Genomic DNA, 16,930 nt, shown 5'->3' on the forward strand with positions numbered 1-16,930 from the left:
TCTCAGAATTACAGTTAAAAAATAAATAAATTGATATACATTATTTGAAACGTACAGACTAGGCATTATATATCCAAAATGAAGCATTTCAGCATTGTTTTCTGAAATTTACAACCGAACTACAATTGGCTTGTTGACATGGGAAAGCTTTTCCATGAATTGTGGTCACTCAAAGGGAGGTTGTTACCAATATTTCTAGGACAAAAATGACAAAGTGGCAGTAAGATACTTTTATCAACAGCAAGTGAAATAAACTAAATTATATTGATTACTTCTCCGTTTATTTGTGCAGCAGTTTTTAGATACAGGTGGGCACAAAGGGTGTACGCATTGTCAGGGGCATAGGTAAAGGCCTCTGGTCTGTTCTGGAAAATCTGAGTTAAAGCTCCTCTCAAAAAATGCCCCACATCCAAGGTTACAACCTGCACCCACCACACACACAAGCTGCACTCCTCTGTCCATTCCTCATCTGATTTCTGTTCTACATGGCTCTTGGCCCTTCTTCTTGACTCCTCAAGACTTGTTTATACGACTATACTTGTGTACCTTGTTGAGTAATTGCACCTTTTTTACCCAATGATGGATTTTCCACTGAAATTTTTCTCTGTATCCCCTTGTTTAATATTTCGTACTTTCCTTGTGTATTTACCTCTGTTTCTCCCTGTCAACCAGTTGCGCTGGTTCACTAGTGTCTGCAGGATGACATCTACATTGCATTTGCTAGGCATACTATTTGAAAGTAGCCAAGACTGTCTCACTGAGCCAGGCCTGACTTGGTGCTAATGAGGGCTCCATCATTGGGCTCATGGAGCTCACGAGGCGTCAGGAACCTGGTTGCAATTCTGACTGCGGTGATGCTTATTGCTGCACCACTATACATTACCACCAGTTGTGAGAAATTCTCTAAAGATTGATAGCCCGGGTAACGTCTGTGACACTATATTCTAAGGTCCCGTTCACAAAGGCATACTTGCCAAATATGAAGTCCGTTCCTCTTTCATTTGCACATGGAACGCTAAAGGAATATAATGTTGCAAGCATAGTAATTATTGAAAAAGTTAAATCAAAATAATCTGATACCCAAGGAACGTTAATGGTGTGTGGATTCATCTGTATCTCACGCGCATTCTCCAGTACTGTAAAAAGGTTGCCCTTGGTTATGAAAGGGAGTGATGTAAGAAAACAGGCATTTTGACAGGAGGAATGCAAATGTGCCTTTCACAAAAAATGTCCTGTTCTATTTCTGTATATATTATACATATCCTGCCCTGGAAGAGCAACACAGAAAGGAGTCAGTGCAAGAGAAATGAAACCCCGTACTGAACATGGAAGGCTTACCTGACTCCATCCGTCCAGTGTCATATTCCTTGGGGTTATCGGAATTGGTGCTGTACTGTATAAAGGGCTGATTGCTGAATAGATTGTCACAGATGAGGCTGCGGCAAAGCTTCTTCAGGAAACGCAGGACATATCCTATGCTGTTCACCACAGGGAGGCTGAGAAGGTGCTGTTTGCCCTCAAATGAAGCAGAAACTGAAATACAGCAAAGGCACCAATTTATTATTTCACACACCAAAGTACAAGTCACAGTTTAGGGTAAGCCTGCAGTATGTTAGTTTAGCGAATAAAAAGTAAAGCAATCAGAAAAGTAATACAACAGTAATACCTACATCTTTCATTGCTATTAACTAAAACGTATTCTCTTATTTGACTGGTTCAGTGCATTTTCAGTATGCAGAATTAACAGTCGGTTAATTTATTGGATATATTTTATAGTTTGCTACATTTAAAAAGTAATTTTTTTCTAATGTGCAAGTCATTTAAAATAAAGGATACTAACTACTGCTGGTACTAATGATCTTCACAAATACTACTACTGAAGTTACAGAAGATTTTTAGTACATAGCAATTTTATGATACAGCTGTGATGAACTGAGGAAACACCGGAGCAGATGCTGAGTTGGATTCATATGCTTAAAAAAACTTTAAAAAGATGCACATAAAATAGAATATATATGTCATATTTGGCTAATTTTTGGTCCTAGAAGGAAGGTACAAAGCTCAAGGGTGGGGGGCATTGTATCACTAGGACCTACCCGGCGAGGTTTAATGATGTAAATCACTTCATCAAAGTCCCGCCCTCTTTACGAGGACAGGCAGGATCTGGGAGAGTGGTCTACTCTCCCGGGAATCCAGGAAAACTTTGGAAGTCTCCCGGATGTAACAACATCCAGCGCTGCACCAGTAGGATATGCCCCAGATTTTACGTAAGGCATACTTACGGCCAAATACTGTTATACCAAACCAGGTCACAAGCACAAAAATATTTTTTAATATATGTTTTAATAGTGAAAAATGCATTTACCATTAGATTTAATTTAAATTAAAAAAAAAAACCACTCTGAAACAGCAGGTGCAAACCTCCTTCTTGTATAGAAATGAAAGTAGAAAAAAATTAATTCTAAAATAAGCCCACAAAATCATATAATACATAGTCAATGGGGAAATTACTATCAGTCCGCAATCAACCAATCAGAAGAGGCTAGTTAGTACTGGCAATTGTCATCATCAATGTGTATTTGCACTAGCCCTAAGGCGCCTGCAAGTGATATGGCTACTGAAAGGCGTACTATACTTCCCAACATTTGAACTTTGTTAATCAGGACAGTGCATGCCTCCAAATAGAGGAGGGTGTGGCTGCATCACATTGGGGCATTTTGGGAAGGTGCGTGTAGCCCTTCTGAAATGCTAGGACTTCTCTAACCACTTGCCCTTCAAATCCCCCCACCCCCTGAATCAAATCATTGTGAATGATGTGAGGCACAGTATGTATATGAGAAGACACTTTTCTCAAGCAGTCATTTCCGCTTAGTCTTTACCAATTCCAATTATCTTTCTCGGTGTCAGGCAATTTGTCTGCTGGAATACTTTTTCTGTCTATGACAATCATTGATGGTGTCATAAATTTTGATGCATGATGATACATTATCTGCAGCTCTGCAATCCACTATAGTATTCATATGTTTGTCGGTATGCTTTATAATGTGCACTAGATCTTTTCTTGCTCTAATTAAATCTATTTGTGGGAAAGACAGCTTACTAATTATCTCAGCAGCTACAAAATCATGAATGGCTTTCACAAAGCTTAGTTTACTTGTGTGGCTTTTTCCTTCAGAACTGCCTCTTTCTATTCCTAGTCCTCCCTGTTTTATCTTTTCCTTTCAAGCCAGGACACATTTCCTTTAGTCTCCTCTCACAATAACCTTTAAGATGACTATACAATATAACTGCTACAGTTTCACAAAGTAAGTGAGACTTTAGCTTTCATTCCCTTTTCCAGCATGACTGAGCATCCCTCCACCTACCTTACAACTGATATGAGTGATACACATTATTTATAATGCAATAACTACACCATTACCATATTCAGTAAACATGACATGATGGGGGCGACAGTGCTCCAAGATCCACCAAACAATACTGTTCGTGATCTGGATGGATGGACAGAAACATCAAGGATTCATGGCCTTTACCATTTTCCAGTATTTTCCTTTGTCCAGCTGACTACACGGTCATGTGTGGCGTAAGCAGTATAGTAAGGCAATCGCCTGAGCAAGCCCCTTAAACTTGTGCTTACTTTCAAGTGACTCAATACAACTCTAAAAGAATTCAATTTCTTCTGATTTGGAGATTACCTTCTTTTGTAGAGAAAATTTGAGGAAAAACCACTGCACAGAAAGGGTAGTAGATAAGTTGATTAGCCTCCCATCAGAGGTGGTGGAGGCTAATACAGTAGAGCAACCTAAACATGCTTGGCATAGACATAAGGATATCCTTACAAAGATTAAAGGGTCAAATAGGGTTTGAGGTTACCATAGGTTAAAAATTGGGCAGACTAGATGGGCCTGCCGTCAAATTCTATGTTTCTCTGTATACACCTTAAGCTGAACTAAAGGATAACTTCACTCAAATCTAAAATTGTAGATCAATGAGTTGATATAATCGTTGATGATCCGCATCTGACAAGGTCCCTTAATGGCCTTAATGGTCTTACGGCAGACTCCTCTCTCCTGTTACCACTTGGCCTTTTGAAATGGACTCTGCAAGTCATAGAGCCCGTTCCTCTATGATCTTACTATTTATGTGAATGGAAAGTTCATGGAGAAGTGGCATCAACAATGGGACAGTTGTGTGTCAGGAAGAGAGAGCAGTGTTAGACTGTTACAGCCATAGTCGACCTCGGCAGAACCAGCAATTGGAGCATCCACAGTGCGTACAGTTGAGCTTTTTTATATTAACTCATTGAACTTCACCTAAATAAATAATTTAGTTTTGGGTGCAGTTCTTCCTTAAACCCACATGGTAAAGCTAACCAACTACGATAACATGTTTGTGGCAATGTGGCCTCTGGATATTTTCATTTTATCAATAATAAATACAAGTACACTTCTCACTCAGTAAATGGAATAGCAAACAAGAAGGGCTAAACTGCACATTTCAAGCAGTAGTAAATCCAAGGTTCTCACTAAGCGGAAGAAACAAGCTCACTCATTGTCCCAACATATATTGGGAATCTAAACTATCAGGGCACATCGGTGGATGCAAAATATGAAGCTGCCATTAATCATATATCAAAATTCAATGTTTAATCCTACATCAGGCATTGCCAGTGCTGAACTATTGGATTTTGATTAATAAAAGCATCATATTTACATCAAGCAGTGTGTAGTGTACTAAGATTATGGATCCTTCAATCAATGCTTAGTGAGGAAATACTAATAATATCTTTTCATACACTCTTAGGTGCAAAGATAACTTTTACATGACAGAGATTATTAAATGCATTAAAACAATATTTTTATATTGTGTAAAAGAGGACACATCTCATTGTCCTTTCATCAGCTGACTATACAGGTTTGATTGCCGGATAGAACTATTTCCAGTCACTCGCTGGATGCTATTATATGAGCAGAAAGCCTTTCTCACTTTCAAGTCACTGACTTAGCTTGAGTAAGTGAAGACAGCAAAAGAGTTGGCAAAAGGTTTTAAAAAACAATCCACAAAAAAAGGTTAAAAGAGGAAATAAAAAAAGATGGGGACCTGTCCTAGTTACCTGACACCATTTCTCCTCCATAGCCCTGCTTTACAAGGGAGAATACACTTTTCTGCTGATGAGCACAGTCAATACAGGCTTGAACTGCTTGTTGGAGCACCATGGAAGGGCGCTCCGGCCCAAAGTGATCAGGGAGTTGCTGGACCTTTTTCCTTTCAAGGTAAGGCCCTGTGTTAGCTTGTTTGTTCACATAAATGCAAACTGCAATGTAAAGAATAAAAACAAAATCATGTTAGAACTACCCAATAAAAGCAGTTGTTATACCATCTATATAATATATTTTGCTATTGGATCAAGGAAACATTTGCCTATTGAACCATACATAATTACATTATTGTTCATCCTAGTGTCCTGAAATGGTCAGGATTGGTAACCTAATGTATTCCATGGTATAAGGTGCATCAGTGTTTACGCAAACTCTTGTTACTATAGTGTGTGAGGAATTTCAGGGCTTACTGTATGCCCAAGGTATTTTAGACAAGTATATTCGATTTCTTACCACTGAGAGTAAAAGTTTGTTTTTTAGATGTATTTGGCTAGAGTCACAGCACCTATTGCTTTCATTCTTCAAAACTGTGAACACACGGACAAGCAAGAGATAAAGTGGGCAGGGTTAGAACAACCTGTAGCCAATCAGAGCATTAAAATATTAACAGCAGCACAGTGCTGCTAGATCCTGGATGTCCTTGTGTAGGCAAGTTTGAAGTTAGAGAGTGTGTGGCACCATGTAGCTGATCTAAGTATATATACCAGTGATGGATAACCTGACACACCTAAGGGTGCGGCCCGGTATCCTTCAAGAGAGTCGCACATTACCATTAATCTCTGTAATAAGTTAAAACAATACATTTAATCAAAGAAAAATACACCTATCTGTAATAACATATCAGCAGGCATTTTAAACAAGTATTACAAGCTAAATCAAACAAATCTGACAGTAAGCAGGAAGGAGCTGTGGGTTGCAGGTGAAGGCTCAGAGGGCGCATTAGGCCTCATGGCCGCCTGTTGCCCATCACTGATCCATACTTTTACAACATTATAGGGGAACAATGTCAAAGTGATGCTGAAAGATTATGTTGTCAAATGCACCATGTTGTTGGTTGCTCATATCTTATGCCTCCAGACGTAACGTATACCTGTAAGTGCCTGTGGAATAGCGGAGTTGGGCACAGTAGCTGCATCCTGAGGAATAGAGCTGATGTCTGGTTCTGGCGTACTGCGAGGAGGCGAAATTGCTAACGGGGTCATTACAACACGGGATTTCAGCTGCAAAACAGACACAAAGTATTAAAAGGGAAAAATTGGATACTGGTAAAAATGTAACATTTTCAAAGGCAATAAATAAGAGGATTACAAAACAATGTTTATAATACACAACATATAGACTGATGCAATTTAACAGCTTATAGTAGATTGGCAGAGTTAATATTATGGTTACAAAGAAGTTTCAAACAAAGTTTACATTTGCTTCTTTCAGAATATTCTAAAGCATCTCATGTTATGGACTGAAGTAGTAGAGAAAGATGGCCCACCAAACCAAGGGCATCCTAATATCCCTGTGATGTTATTGCTTCCAAGTGCTAAAATTATAAATAAGGCAATAATAATTTGTGAATAAGGTCCACAGTGCTTATTTGCAATATGCAAATCAGGAGTCAGACTCAGCAAATTCTTTTTTAAAATGACTCAATATTCATCAAATTCTTAAAATACAGATTCGGTACAAAATCCTTATTATGAAATATATATTATGTATTTGCCTACTTTGTGGTCAAGGGGGATTTATGTCATTATGACCATGCCCTCTGATGCACAACATGATTTACATAATCGCACAGTGGTGGACGGGGCCATGATGATGCGATTCACATCGAATGATGTCATTGAGGGCCTGGTCCAAGAAAGTAATGCAGGAACAGGGAGTGTGGCCTTCTAACCCAGGAGTTCTGGAAAACTACCTGACATTCAGGACTCTCCCAGACATTCTGGGAGAGTAGGCAAGTATGGTATACTGAAGGATAATATCAAGCTCACATTTGCATTGTTAGGTTGTATTTTAGGTCCTTTTCAGGTTTTATTGTTATGAGCTAAATCCCATATGCTTGATTTGGAAGTTAGATATTATACCCGTTCCTGAAAACTGTGGTCGAAGAAGTGGGCTGGTATATGGTGATATGCCATACCCCCTCTTCTCCTACAGCCTTCATTGTAATACTATAAAATTCCATTCACTTACATTTTCCATAATGCAACTTTTAAATTTCCACTTCAACCACTAACTGCCAGTATACTACTATCTTAGAGTGTACTTGCCTGTGGAGAAGCCATTTTGTGGTCTAAACCAATATTCATAAGAATATACTGGCAGTTAGTGACATCAACAAGGTAGGGAGTGAATTAATAGTCTTCATTATCATATACTCTGAAGTAGCTGACAAAATGGCTGCTTCAACTTACTGTACACTATTAAACTGGTGCATTTATATTACTATGTAGTGATATGCCTAGTGGCTATAAAAAGTATAACCACTTTTTTTTTTTTCATTTTTCATATGGCTTAGAATGGTTTTATTCAGGACCTCTTATCTCTGATAAACACAAAATGTTCAAATAAAAAAACTTTTTTTTGTCCATTAATTACAAATAAAAACAAAACTATAAATTATTACTTTGGTATTTTTCCACAAAAGTTTACTTTTAGTCACGCTCCAAAAGCACAGATTTATAAAGTGTATGGACATTTTTCCCATGGACAGTTTGTCCCATCTCTGCCATAGAAGACTTCGGAGGCTATTTAACGAACAGTTAAAAGGCTGAGATCTATCCAAAACTGTAGTTTTCACTGGATTTATAGATTCTCCCTATTTAACAAATCCGCTGGGCTGGTGAAGGCGATTGTTGGCAGTAGAGTTTACCGAGGTCCTATTTACCAAGTACTGCCCCAGTCCTCCAATCGCTATCACCATCTCAGGATGACGATAGCTGGGGGCCAGCACCTGCAAAAATGCGTTAATATTAAATAAAGCAGTGTTTTTGTTGTATTTTGCATTACATTATTATTTAATTAATTTACTATTCAATTAGATTTTTTTAAAAAAATAAAAATAAAATATATTGTTTATTTTGAGTGAAAACGGAAATGGAAGCCCGAGTTTGGGATACCAGCTCCACTGCGCATGTGTGACCCAGAAATGCCAGGTCACACATGTTTGGGGAGAACCGCACTGGACTGGGGAGTGTTAATAATCTGCATTTCGCTGTCAGCCAGTATTACCGGAGACCTGAGCATAGATCAGCTGCCCGGTGAAATATTCTTGTGGGTCTTCAAAAATAATCTGTATTTCGCTGTCAGCCAGTATTACTGGAGACCTGAGCATAGATCAGCTGCCCGGTGAAATATTCTTGTTATATTGTACAAAAGAGATATTTTCCATATCACAGGGTCTTCAAAAATAAGCTGCATTTTTTATTTATTAAGAATTCCTGAATAAATCCATTCTGATTGCATCACTGAGAAAATAAAATGTAAAAAAGGGGGAAAATTTTTTACAGTTACCGTAAATTATTTTTAAAGACAACATTAAAATGGATGCAAATATAAAATATGAAACAATGCACAATAATTCAGTAAATAAAAGTAGAGCCACGATCCTTCCCTACAAAATAATGAATTACTCTCTGATTTATTCACTATCATCGCTTTCTTTTATTGCTTATAGGTATACATTGTTGTTTACATTATGTTGGAAAAGGGGTTATACTGCCACTTCAGCATAATCCCTTTCAATTGAAATATATCATATTTTGTCCTTTACTGAATAAAATATTCAACATAAAATAGTGGTGCGTGCTAATCAAAGTGGTTGCTCTTACATACTTAAGTGCATGGTAATGTCTGCATTACCCAGTGTTTTCTGACAGTATGGAGGTAATTTACGAAGTGCACTTGATGCGCAAAAGCCTTGGTTTTGCAACAGTGTATCTGAATGGTCTGACTCAGCACACTTCAAGATGCACACTTAAAGAGGCGCACCTTCTCCTCACTTTTGGGAGATGCTTTCTAAAACTAGAAGGACATCTAGGTGTGCTAAAAACAAAATTCAGAGGTGCACTGTGCAAAAAAGTAGACATCACATGAGAGTCCAACCTCCTACTATTTTAGTGGCAACCCTTTCAAATAAACTAAGCATTTCATTTTTTCCCCTAGAACACTGCTTTTTTACCCTCATTTATGGAACACATGAGTCAGGGTACATTGAGACTGTCTTTCCTACATTTTGTATGTGGGTGAAGCTTTTTATTATATTTCTCAGAGAAAGTCAGGAAATATGCTTCTCTGTGGAAGAGCAACGAGGTGCAAAGCAAGCCAATGAAATGTCAAAGCAAGCCACATTAAAGAACAAACCAATAAAACCTGAAGAGTGCCAGCTAGTGCAAAAGTTTTTTTGCTTACTGGAAATTGCCCTATGGCAAGGAACGCCCCTAAAAAGCACTTTCTGCACCTGTTTACCTCATTTGAAAAACTAGTGTCAACAGTGCACATACTCCCTAATTTGCAAATAGCATCATTACACTGCCCTACCCCCTGTAAAAACTTCTGCTCTTCCGTTAGCGCCACCATTTTACTCTGCCATCCCATGTACCTTGGCATAATACTGGCACACCTGCACAAACTGAGGCACATGGTGGGTCCAAGGCTGTCTCTGAACTGCACTGTTGACATTTTGCACTTTGTAAATAACCCCCTTTGTTTTTATGCCAGGTTTCTATTTTAAATGTTTGACTTGAATTCAAGTTTACATGTATTACTCATATTTATTTGTAAAACATCCTAAACCAGGGTTAGTAGATTCTAAGAAAATCAAAATGTTGGGACACATTTAGTTTGTTATGACATGTTATGTTATGATGTGTAGGACTGGTACTATAGGTAATCTCAATACCTAGTTAAGAAGCAAAACACTTTTTATTGTGAATGGAAAAAAACAGAGGGCCTGAGTCACTAAGGAGAGCAAAGCAAAACCAAAAGGAGTAAATTTGCTCCTGGACAAACCATGTTACAATGCAAGGGAAATACTGGCTGCTTTTTCATGTAGCACACAAATGATTGATAGTTTTATTTGTACACTGAAATTTAAAGTTGATCTAGGACATGCCCTACCCCAACTATAAATCTGTCCCCATAGTTAAAATTTACCTCCCCTCCAATGCAACATGGTTTTGCCAAGGTGCAAATGTACTCCTGTTTTTTTGCTTTACTTTCCTTAATGACTCAGGCCCAGGAAGTATAGGCATATTCTTGCCTCAGCAAAATCTGTGGAAAAAATATGCATGTAAAGACAAAAGGTTGGTGGTGTATCCTGAATAAAAAAAATCAAATACTCACACTTCGAAGATGCAATGCTTGAAGATTTATTGTGAGGGCATGCAGAGAGTAACAACGTTTCGGGTTGGCTATGGACCCTTCATCGGGTAGGGTGAACAGTGGTACAGGAGCCCTTATAAACTAAAACATAAGTGAGAACAATGCTATCAGTTCCCAATTCGGATACACCACCCTTTTCGTCTTTACAAACGATCCATAGAAATGAACCACAGTTCTGCTAATAAACGTATGTTGTTACATATTGTTTGTCTTTCTATTGTTAGTCCGGTGATGCACATGGGAGTATATTATGGCACACTGTTTAGAGAATGCAAATATTTCCATTATGGTTCCCATAATTACAGCAATAAGAGCAATAAATAATTTCAGCTATTAGCAAATAATGGAATTGTTATAACCTTCCTACCAATACAATTCTGTCTGTACAGCTATACATATGAATTCCAGCAAAGATACTGCTTTCCTGAGTCCAGCAACTATAAAGAGCACAAGCACCTGGAATGAGTGTGTCTAATCCAGTGCTGGTGAATTGCCAGATTAGACCATGTAATAGCCCATGATATACTGTGTGTGTACCTTCAGCCAAATAATATATACAATGAGAAATGTAACTTTAGGAGGTGGGGAGGGAAAGCAGGTGCCTCCGACACAGATTCAAGTCCCGTTCATCCACTGAAGTTGGAGAAGGGGGTACTATATTAATTGAATATACTGTAAGATTGGGAGATCCATTTTACTCTCAACTTCCTGTGGTCCCATCAATGTCCACTCAGTTAACTAACTGAACTGTTAGAGCGGACTGTGCTCCAACTGCAGTGGAGGAGAAACGATGTAAAAAAGTAAATAATATCTATCTAATAATGACAATGGGGTCTGTGCAGCATTGATGAAACAAATTATGACAACACCACTGATCTCAAAATAGATGACAATATACCAGATGGCGTGTCTGTTAACATCACAATTAATGATTTTGCTGATGTCATTAAAATGGTGCCATTATGATTGTTATTAAAATTAAATGGCATCACTTAAATCACAAATAAAAGACCTCAATATAGATGACAGTCAGAATTTCTGAAATCACCAAAGAAATGAGTGATATTACTGACACCATTAACAACATCACAATGGATGACATCACTGATAACATTAAAAGGTGTCATACCACCAACAGTATCAAAATGGTTGATATGAATAATGGTCTTAAATGTAAAGAGAGCTTGCTGACGTCCCTAAAGAATGGCATCATCACAATGAGTTTCATATTACTGATAACATTATAATGGATTACATCAATGATGACATCACTTAGGGACAGCATGATGGCTTAGTGGTTAGCACTTCTGCCTCACAGCACTGGGTTCATGAGTTCGATTCTCGACCATGGCGTTATCTGTGTGGAGTTTATATGTTCTCCCTTGTGTTTTGCGTGGGGTTTCATCCAGGTCCTCCGACTTCCTCCCACACTCCAAAAACATATTAATAGGTTAATTTGGCTACTATTAAAATTAACCTAGGTCTCTCTCGATTGGTGTGTGTATGTTAGGAAATTTAGACTGTAAGCTCCATTGGGGCAGGGACTGATGTGAGTGAGTTCTCTGTACAGCTCTACGGAATTAGTGGCGCTATATAAATAGCTGATGATGATGATCACATCACAAAGAGTGACATTACTGATGACATCACAGTGAGTCACATCATGATGACATCACAATGGTTAACATCACCAATGATATCACAATGGTTGACAAGAACTCCACAGGGTGTAATGTAGAAAAGGAAATTTCACAAGGTAAGATTGCACTCACATAGACTAGAGGTAATAGGGCTTCACTATAAAAGGCTAGCACACAGATTTCATATCACACTTCTTGGCGCTGGATTAAAGGGTTGGTAAATTCTATTAGCATGATTAGATGTATGCATTTCTTCATATGGTCAGTGAAGAAAGGAGATCAAAACTTTCATGGACTTTTTCTGACAGACTAATACATTTTGAAAACTGCTTGTATGGGTCAAAAAGTAATAGAGATGATTCATTGGGTTAGCTATCCCATGGAAAAGGGAAAGATGATTATTTCCTAAAACTAGCTGCCACTGATTGCAACTAAAACAATGAACATCTTGCACCTGTGCAGTGATACTTTGGAGACGCCAACCCAATCAATCATGTCCATCACAAATGGAGACCACATAGTGGGTTATATTTGTCACATCACAGTTGGTGACAACTTTATGGCATAAAAATAGATAACATCATGATGGATGAAATTTCTGACAACATGACAATGGGTGACCACTGATGACCACTCATGCCATGATTTTGAGTATCGAGGGCTGCAGCATTGCTGACATTGCAACGAGTGGCACAACTGACATATAATATATGACCTTCGCAAAGATAACATTACTGATGACAACAAAATAGATGTCATCACAATAGGTAATATTTCTGATGGCATCACAATGGCATACATCACCGATGACCTAAAAACTGATGATATCACCAGTGGTGACAACCAATAACATCACCATGGATGACGACATTAGAATAGGTATCCTTACTGGTGACACCACAATGGTTGCTATCACTAACGACATAATAATAAGTGACACATCTGATATCCAAATAAGTTACATCCCTGATGTTAGTACAATATGTGTCGCTGACAACCTCAAATTAATAACATAATAGCTAATAACTTAGTCACCTAGGATAAAACAATAGTCATTGTATTTGATACGGCAATAACTGAATTGTTTAGAGATGTATATAAGGCCTGAAACTGTATTTGCACTGATTCATCCAAATTTGGACTCAAAACTCATGAATCAAGATGAATTTTGGAAACCACTTTTAATGGCAAAATCCCTGGCTTAAATTGGTGAATTGCCATATGCCTTACTCAGTTTTCGTTTCAGGCATATCAGATTACCCCTAAAAAAATATGTCTTTCATTTGCTACATATAAAGCATCTGAACCACAAATTCTATGAGGACCGCCCAGCACACTTTGAGGTTTATGTCTACTTCACCATCTTCAGAGATGCCTCTGCAAACTAGAAGTGTACTTAGGAGGCTGGAAAATCTGAAAGGGTTCACAACAATGTCCAACCTCCTCCATCTTTATTTTTCTCCTAAATTAATGCTTGGTTTAACCTTATTTATGGCTTAAATTAATTATAAGGGTAATGGAACATTGACATGTAGCATTTTTCAGTGTTTGAAGCTGTGCATTACATTTGGCAAAGTATACCTAGAAATGTGCATCTGTCCAGCTCCCATTATGAGTAAAACATAGCTCCCAATATTCAAGTTTTCATATTCGGGTATGGACCCGCCGACTCCGAAAAGAAGAGTTGTATCTAGCTTTTCTTAAGTGCTAGGCTGCCCCCAACATCCCCATTACCCTGGACACATCTCTCTATAACTGCCGCCACCATGTTTTCTGACTTACAAAGAGGTGTGGGTAGGACATACCTCACAACATTTCTGACAAGTTGGGAATAGACACCTGGCTGGTTGGACCCTGGAACAATCCTCCAGATTGGGACAGTTGGTATAGGGACAAACCTGATCTCTGCCAGCTGTTGGTCAGTATCAAATTCATGTGTTTTGGCCGAGTGGTAAAGACTGTGCGCCCTTCTGCAAAGCAAGGAACGCTTCATATAATATCCACTCTCCACTCTTGAACCTCAATTTAATATTCTTCCCAAAATTAAATATTGTTTTTGCATGGGCCTGAAAACTAGGAAAGCCTAGTCCACACTTAGCAAGAAATGACCTTTCTCCACCCAACTCCTCCCATTGGATATCAGTGTAAATTGAGGAACGTCATGATACTAATGATTTTGGACTGTGCCACTGCAGTTCTGGTTGCTGTACAAGGCAGTATATCTCTAGAGGGTTCTGCTGAAAAAAAAGAAAACTATTACGACAAAAAAATTGTATTTGCAGACTAACATCTCATCTCATTCCACAAAATGTAATCTAGTTTCTACTTTTTGTAAAATAACTATTTGCTCTGAATCAATGTAATGCTACACCTATCATGGCACAGAGTCAGTTTTTTCACAAATCCACCTATTGTGTGTGTGGCAGGATTGAAATTAGAGTTTTGCCATTGTTCCTGTGGCTCCTAGTTCAGCATAGCATACACAGACAGCTCTGACGGATTAGTGAGAGAAGAGGCCATAATCCAGTATGACTGCAGTATAAGGGCGCTGATTGCTTATTTTTTTTTATACCACCACCTCCTCTCTCTCCAACAGTGAAGAAGTGAATAGAAAAATGATTCAACAATGTCAGATATTCAAGTATGTATTTTGCATTCGCTAGTCAGTGGGAAGCGGTTGGCTGAGTTTGGGGTGCACTGCTGCCTGCGATTGTGTGTCTGTTTAGGTGAGCAGCAAAGGGAGTGGATAGGTTATTTGCAGAAAAACTGGACAGCACAGCTGAATAGGAGAAAGGGAAGTGTGCTGCCTAGGTCACCAAGGCTTATGGGGGTGATCATTGAGAGCCTTCAGCTATGTGGAGAGGAGAAGAAGTGGCATTGTATTGTCTGCATGTATTCTACATTACATAGAATTTAGTATGTATGACCACCAATCTACCACCTGTGTACCAACATTAACTACTAAGCTGCAATGCTGGTAAGCAATAGAAGCATAAGGGTACACTTTGAGGCAACAGGCACATATAACAAGACTGTAGTGATGTTATATTTTCATATTTTATAAATCAATAAACTGCAGCGCTGATAATGAATATAACCTCTCAGGAAACGTGTATTTAAAGTCAGCCAATGTCGTTATGCTCATATATCTTAAAATAGACACTGAGCTACAGCACTGAATAAAAACTATAAAAAACTATATCCTGAGAGGAGAAGTAAATTATAAAGTGTATAATGTGATATTTTGTCAAGAGGTGAAAAAACACATTAAAAATCCAACTTCTATTATGTTTATTGATAGTCAAACAAGATAATCATGGGCCTGTCATGACGATTATGGTCTAAAAATTAAATATAAGTCATAGGGTCATATGTATTAAGACAAACAAGATAGTTATGTAGTTATTGTAAATGACCATCTATATGAAGACATGTTTTTATTGGGAGCTGTACCTCTAATACTAGAACAACTGATAAGCACATCACGTTAACAGATAAGACTGTCAAGATTAAAATGTTACCATACTTTCATACATGTCCCTTATTACGTGTTTCTGTATGATCTTTACATAAGGGACACATATGTTCCTTATTCCATGTAGCAATGCAGTGTTTTCTGCTTCTTCCGTGATTTAAACACACAGAGAGAACACAGAGATTAGATGGTAGAGAAAGCCAGGAAGAAATATTAAGAGAAAGCAGACCTTAGAGAGCCAATGTTGATTTTACAGATTACATTTTGTCGCCATGGTGATGGAGTCATTGAGAGCGTCATGGATTGCCTACTCCTTATGAGTTCTAATAAGCTGTTTGAATAATCTGTGACATTTAGAAATGGCTAATAACAGTCAGAATTGGCAGAGTGGGTGTTGTAAAAGGAGAAACAATTTACAAAATTAATCAAGTGAGCACACTGAAAATCCCTGAGCTGTAGGATTCAGGAACAGATGGATAAAACGTAAAAGCTAAAAAGAAGGCAATAAAAAAGTTAAAGTAAGCGCAAAAGAGAAAATGTAGCTTATGTGATACATTTAAAAGACCACATACATAGGCAGAGGGCAGTCATCTACAAACTGGATTTATATGAATATGCGGATTGATTTTCAGCAGATTATTTTCAGACATCATGCTTGTTTTAGGGCTACATACTTCAGCGTATTCGGACAACATCACAAATCCCTCTACTGTTATATACAGATAACACCTACTGATTTAGTGGCTGTATATGAGCAAAGTAGACATGTTCTGTGCATCCACAGTTATCAATGTTTGATAAGTCATCAACTGAATGTGCAAGAGTGTTGCACTATTATTTTTAGGCACTAAATAGAAGACTGACTTTTAAATATCCTTTAGCATCCCATGCTTTGTTGAGAAACAAAAATTCAACATTATAACTGAACTGCTACTTGTCATCTGTATGCAAAGGGCAAATGGATGAATTTCATATTTAATCATTTGATTCAGTCCATGCTCCAGTAGAGCTAACAATCTATACATGCTAGGGCTACTTGGCGTCAGAAGCCAAATAACCTACCAGTATATCCTTGGAGTCTAGGAGGAAACTGGAGCACCCCGAGGAAACCCACACAAATATGGGGGGAACATACATCTGGGGGTAAATGTATCATACTGCGGGATGTACAAGTCGCCGGAAATCGGCGAGATGACAGCTTAAATTTAAAGCGGCGCTGCCTTGTAAAGGGAAGTTTCCATTTACAAGGCAGCACCGCTTTAAATGTAAGCTGTCAT

The 16,930-nt window shown here is 38.2% G+C and overlaps 1 protein-coding gene across 4 annotated transcripts in view; it reads right to left on the reverse strand.

Moving 5' to 3' along the window:
• The window catches only part of SCML4 (Scm polycomb group protein like 4), an 81,792-nt gene that overhangs the window by 10,601 nt on the left and 54,261 nt on the right, over nucleotides 1-16,930 (reverse strand). For 3 of the 4 annotated variants that reach the window (XM_075202874.1, XM_075202875.1, XM_075202876.1), the window contains exons 3-6: nucleotides 10,500-10,619; nucleotides 6,250-6,379; nucleotides 5,114-5,314; nucleotides 1,339-1,533 (exon numbers count right to left, since the gene is read on the reverse strand). In XM_075202874.1, coding sequence (XP_075058975.1) covers nucleotides 1,339-1,533; nucleotides 5,114-5,314; nucleotides 6,250-6,379; nucleotides 10,500-10,619 — 646 coding nt within the window. The remainder of the gene's footprint in view (nucleotides 1-1,338; nucleotides 1,534-5,113; nucleotides 5,315-6,249; nucleotides 6,380-10,499; nucleotides 10,620-16,930) is intronic. The other variant, XM_075202877.1, reaches the window with a different exon arrangement.

The sequence above is a fragment of the Mixophyes fleayi genome, chromosome 3 (assembly GCF_038048845.1).
Source record: "Mixophyes fleayi isolate aMixFle1 chromosome 3, aMixFle1.hap1, whole genome shotgun sequence".
Classification (NCBI taxonomy): Eukaryota; Metazoa; Chordata; class Amphibia; order Anura; family Limnodynastidae; genus Mixophyes; species Mixophyes fleayi.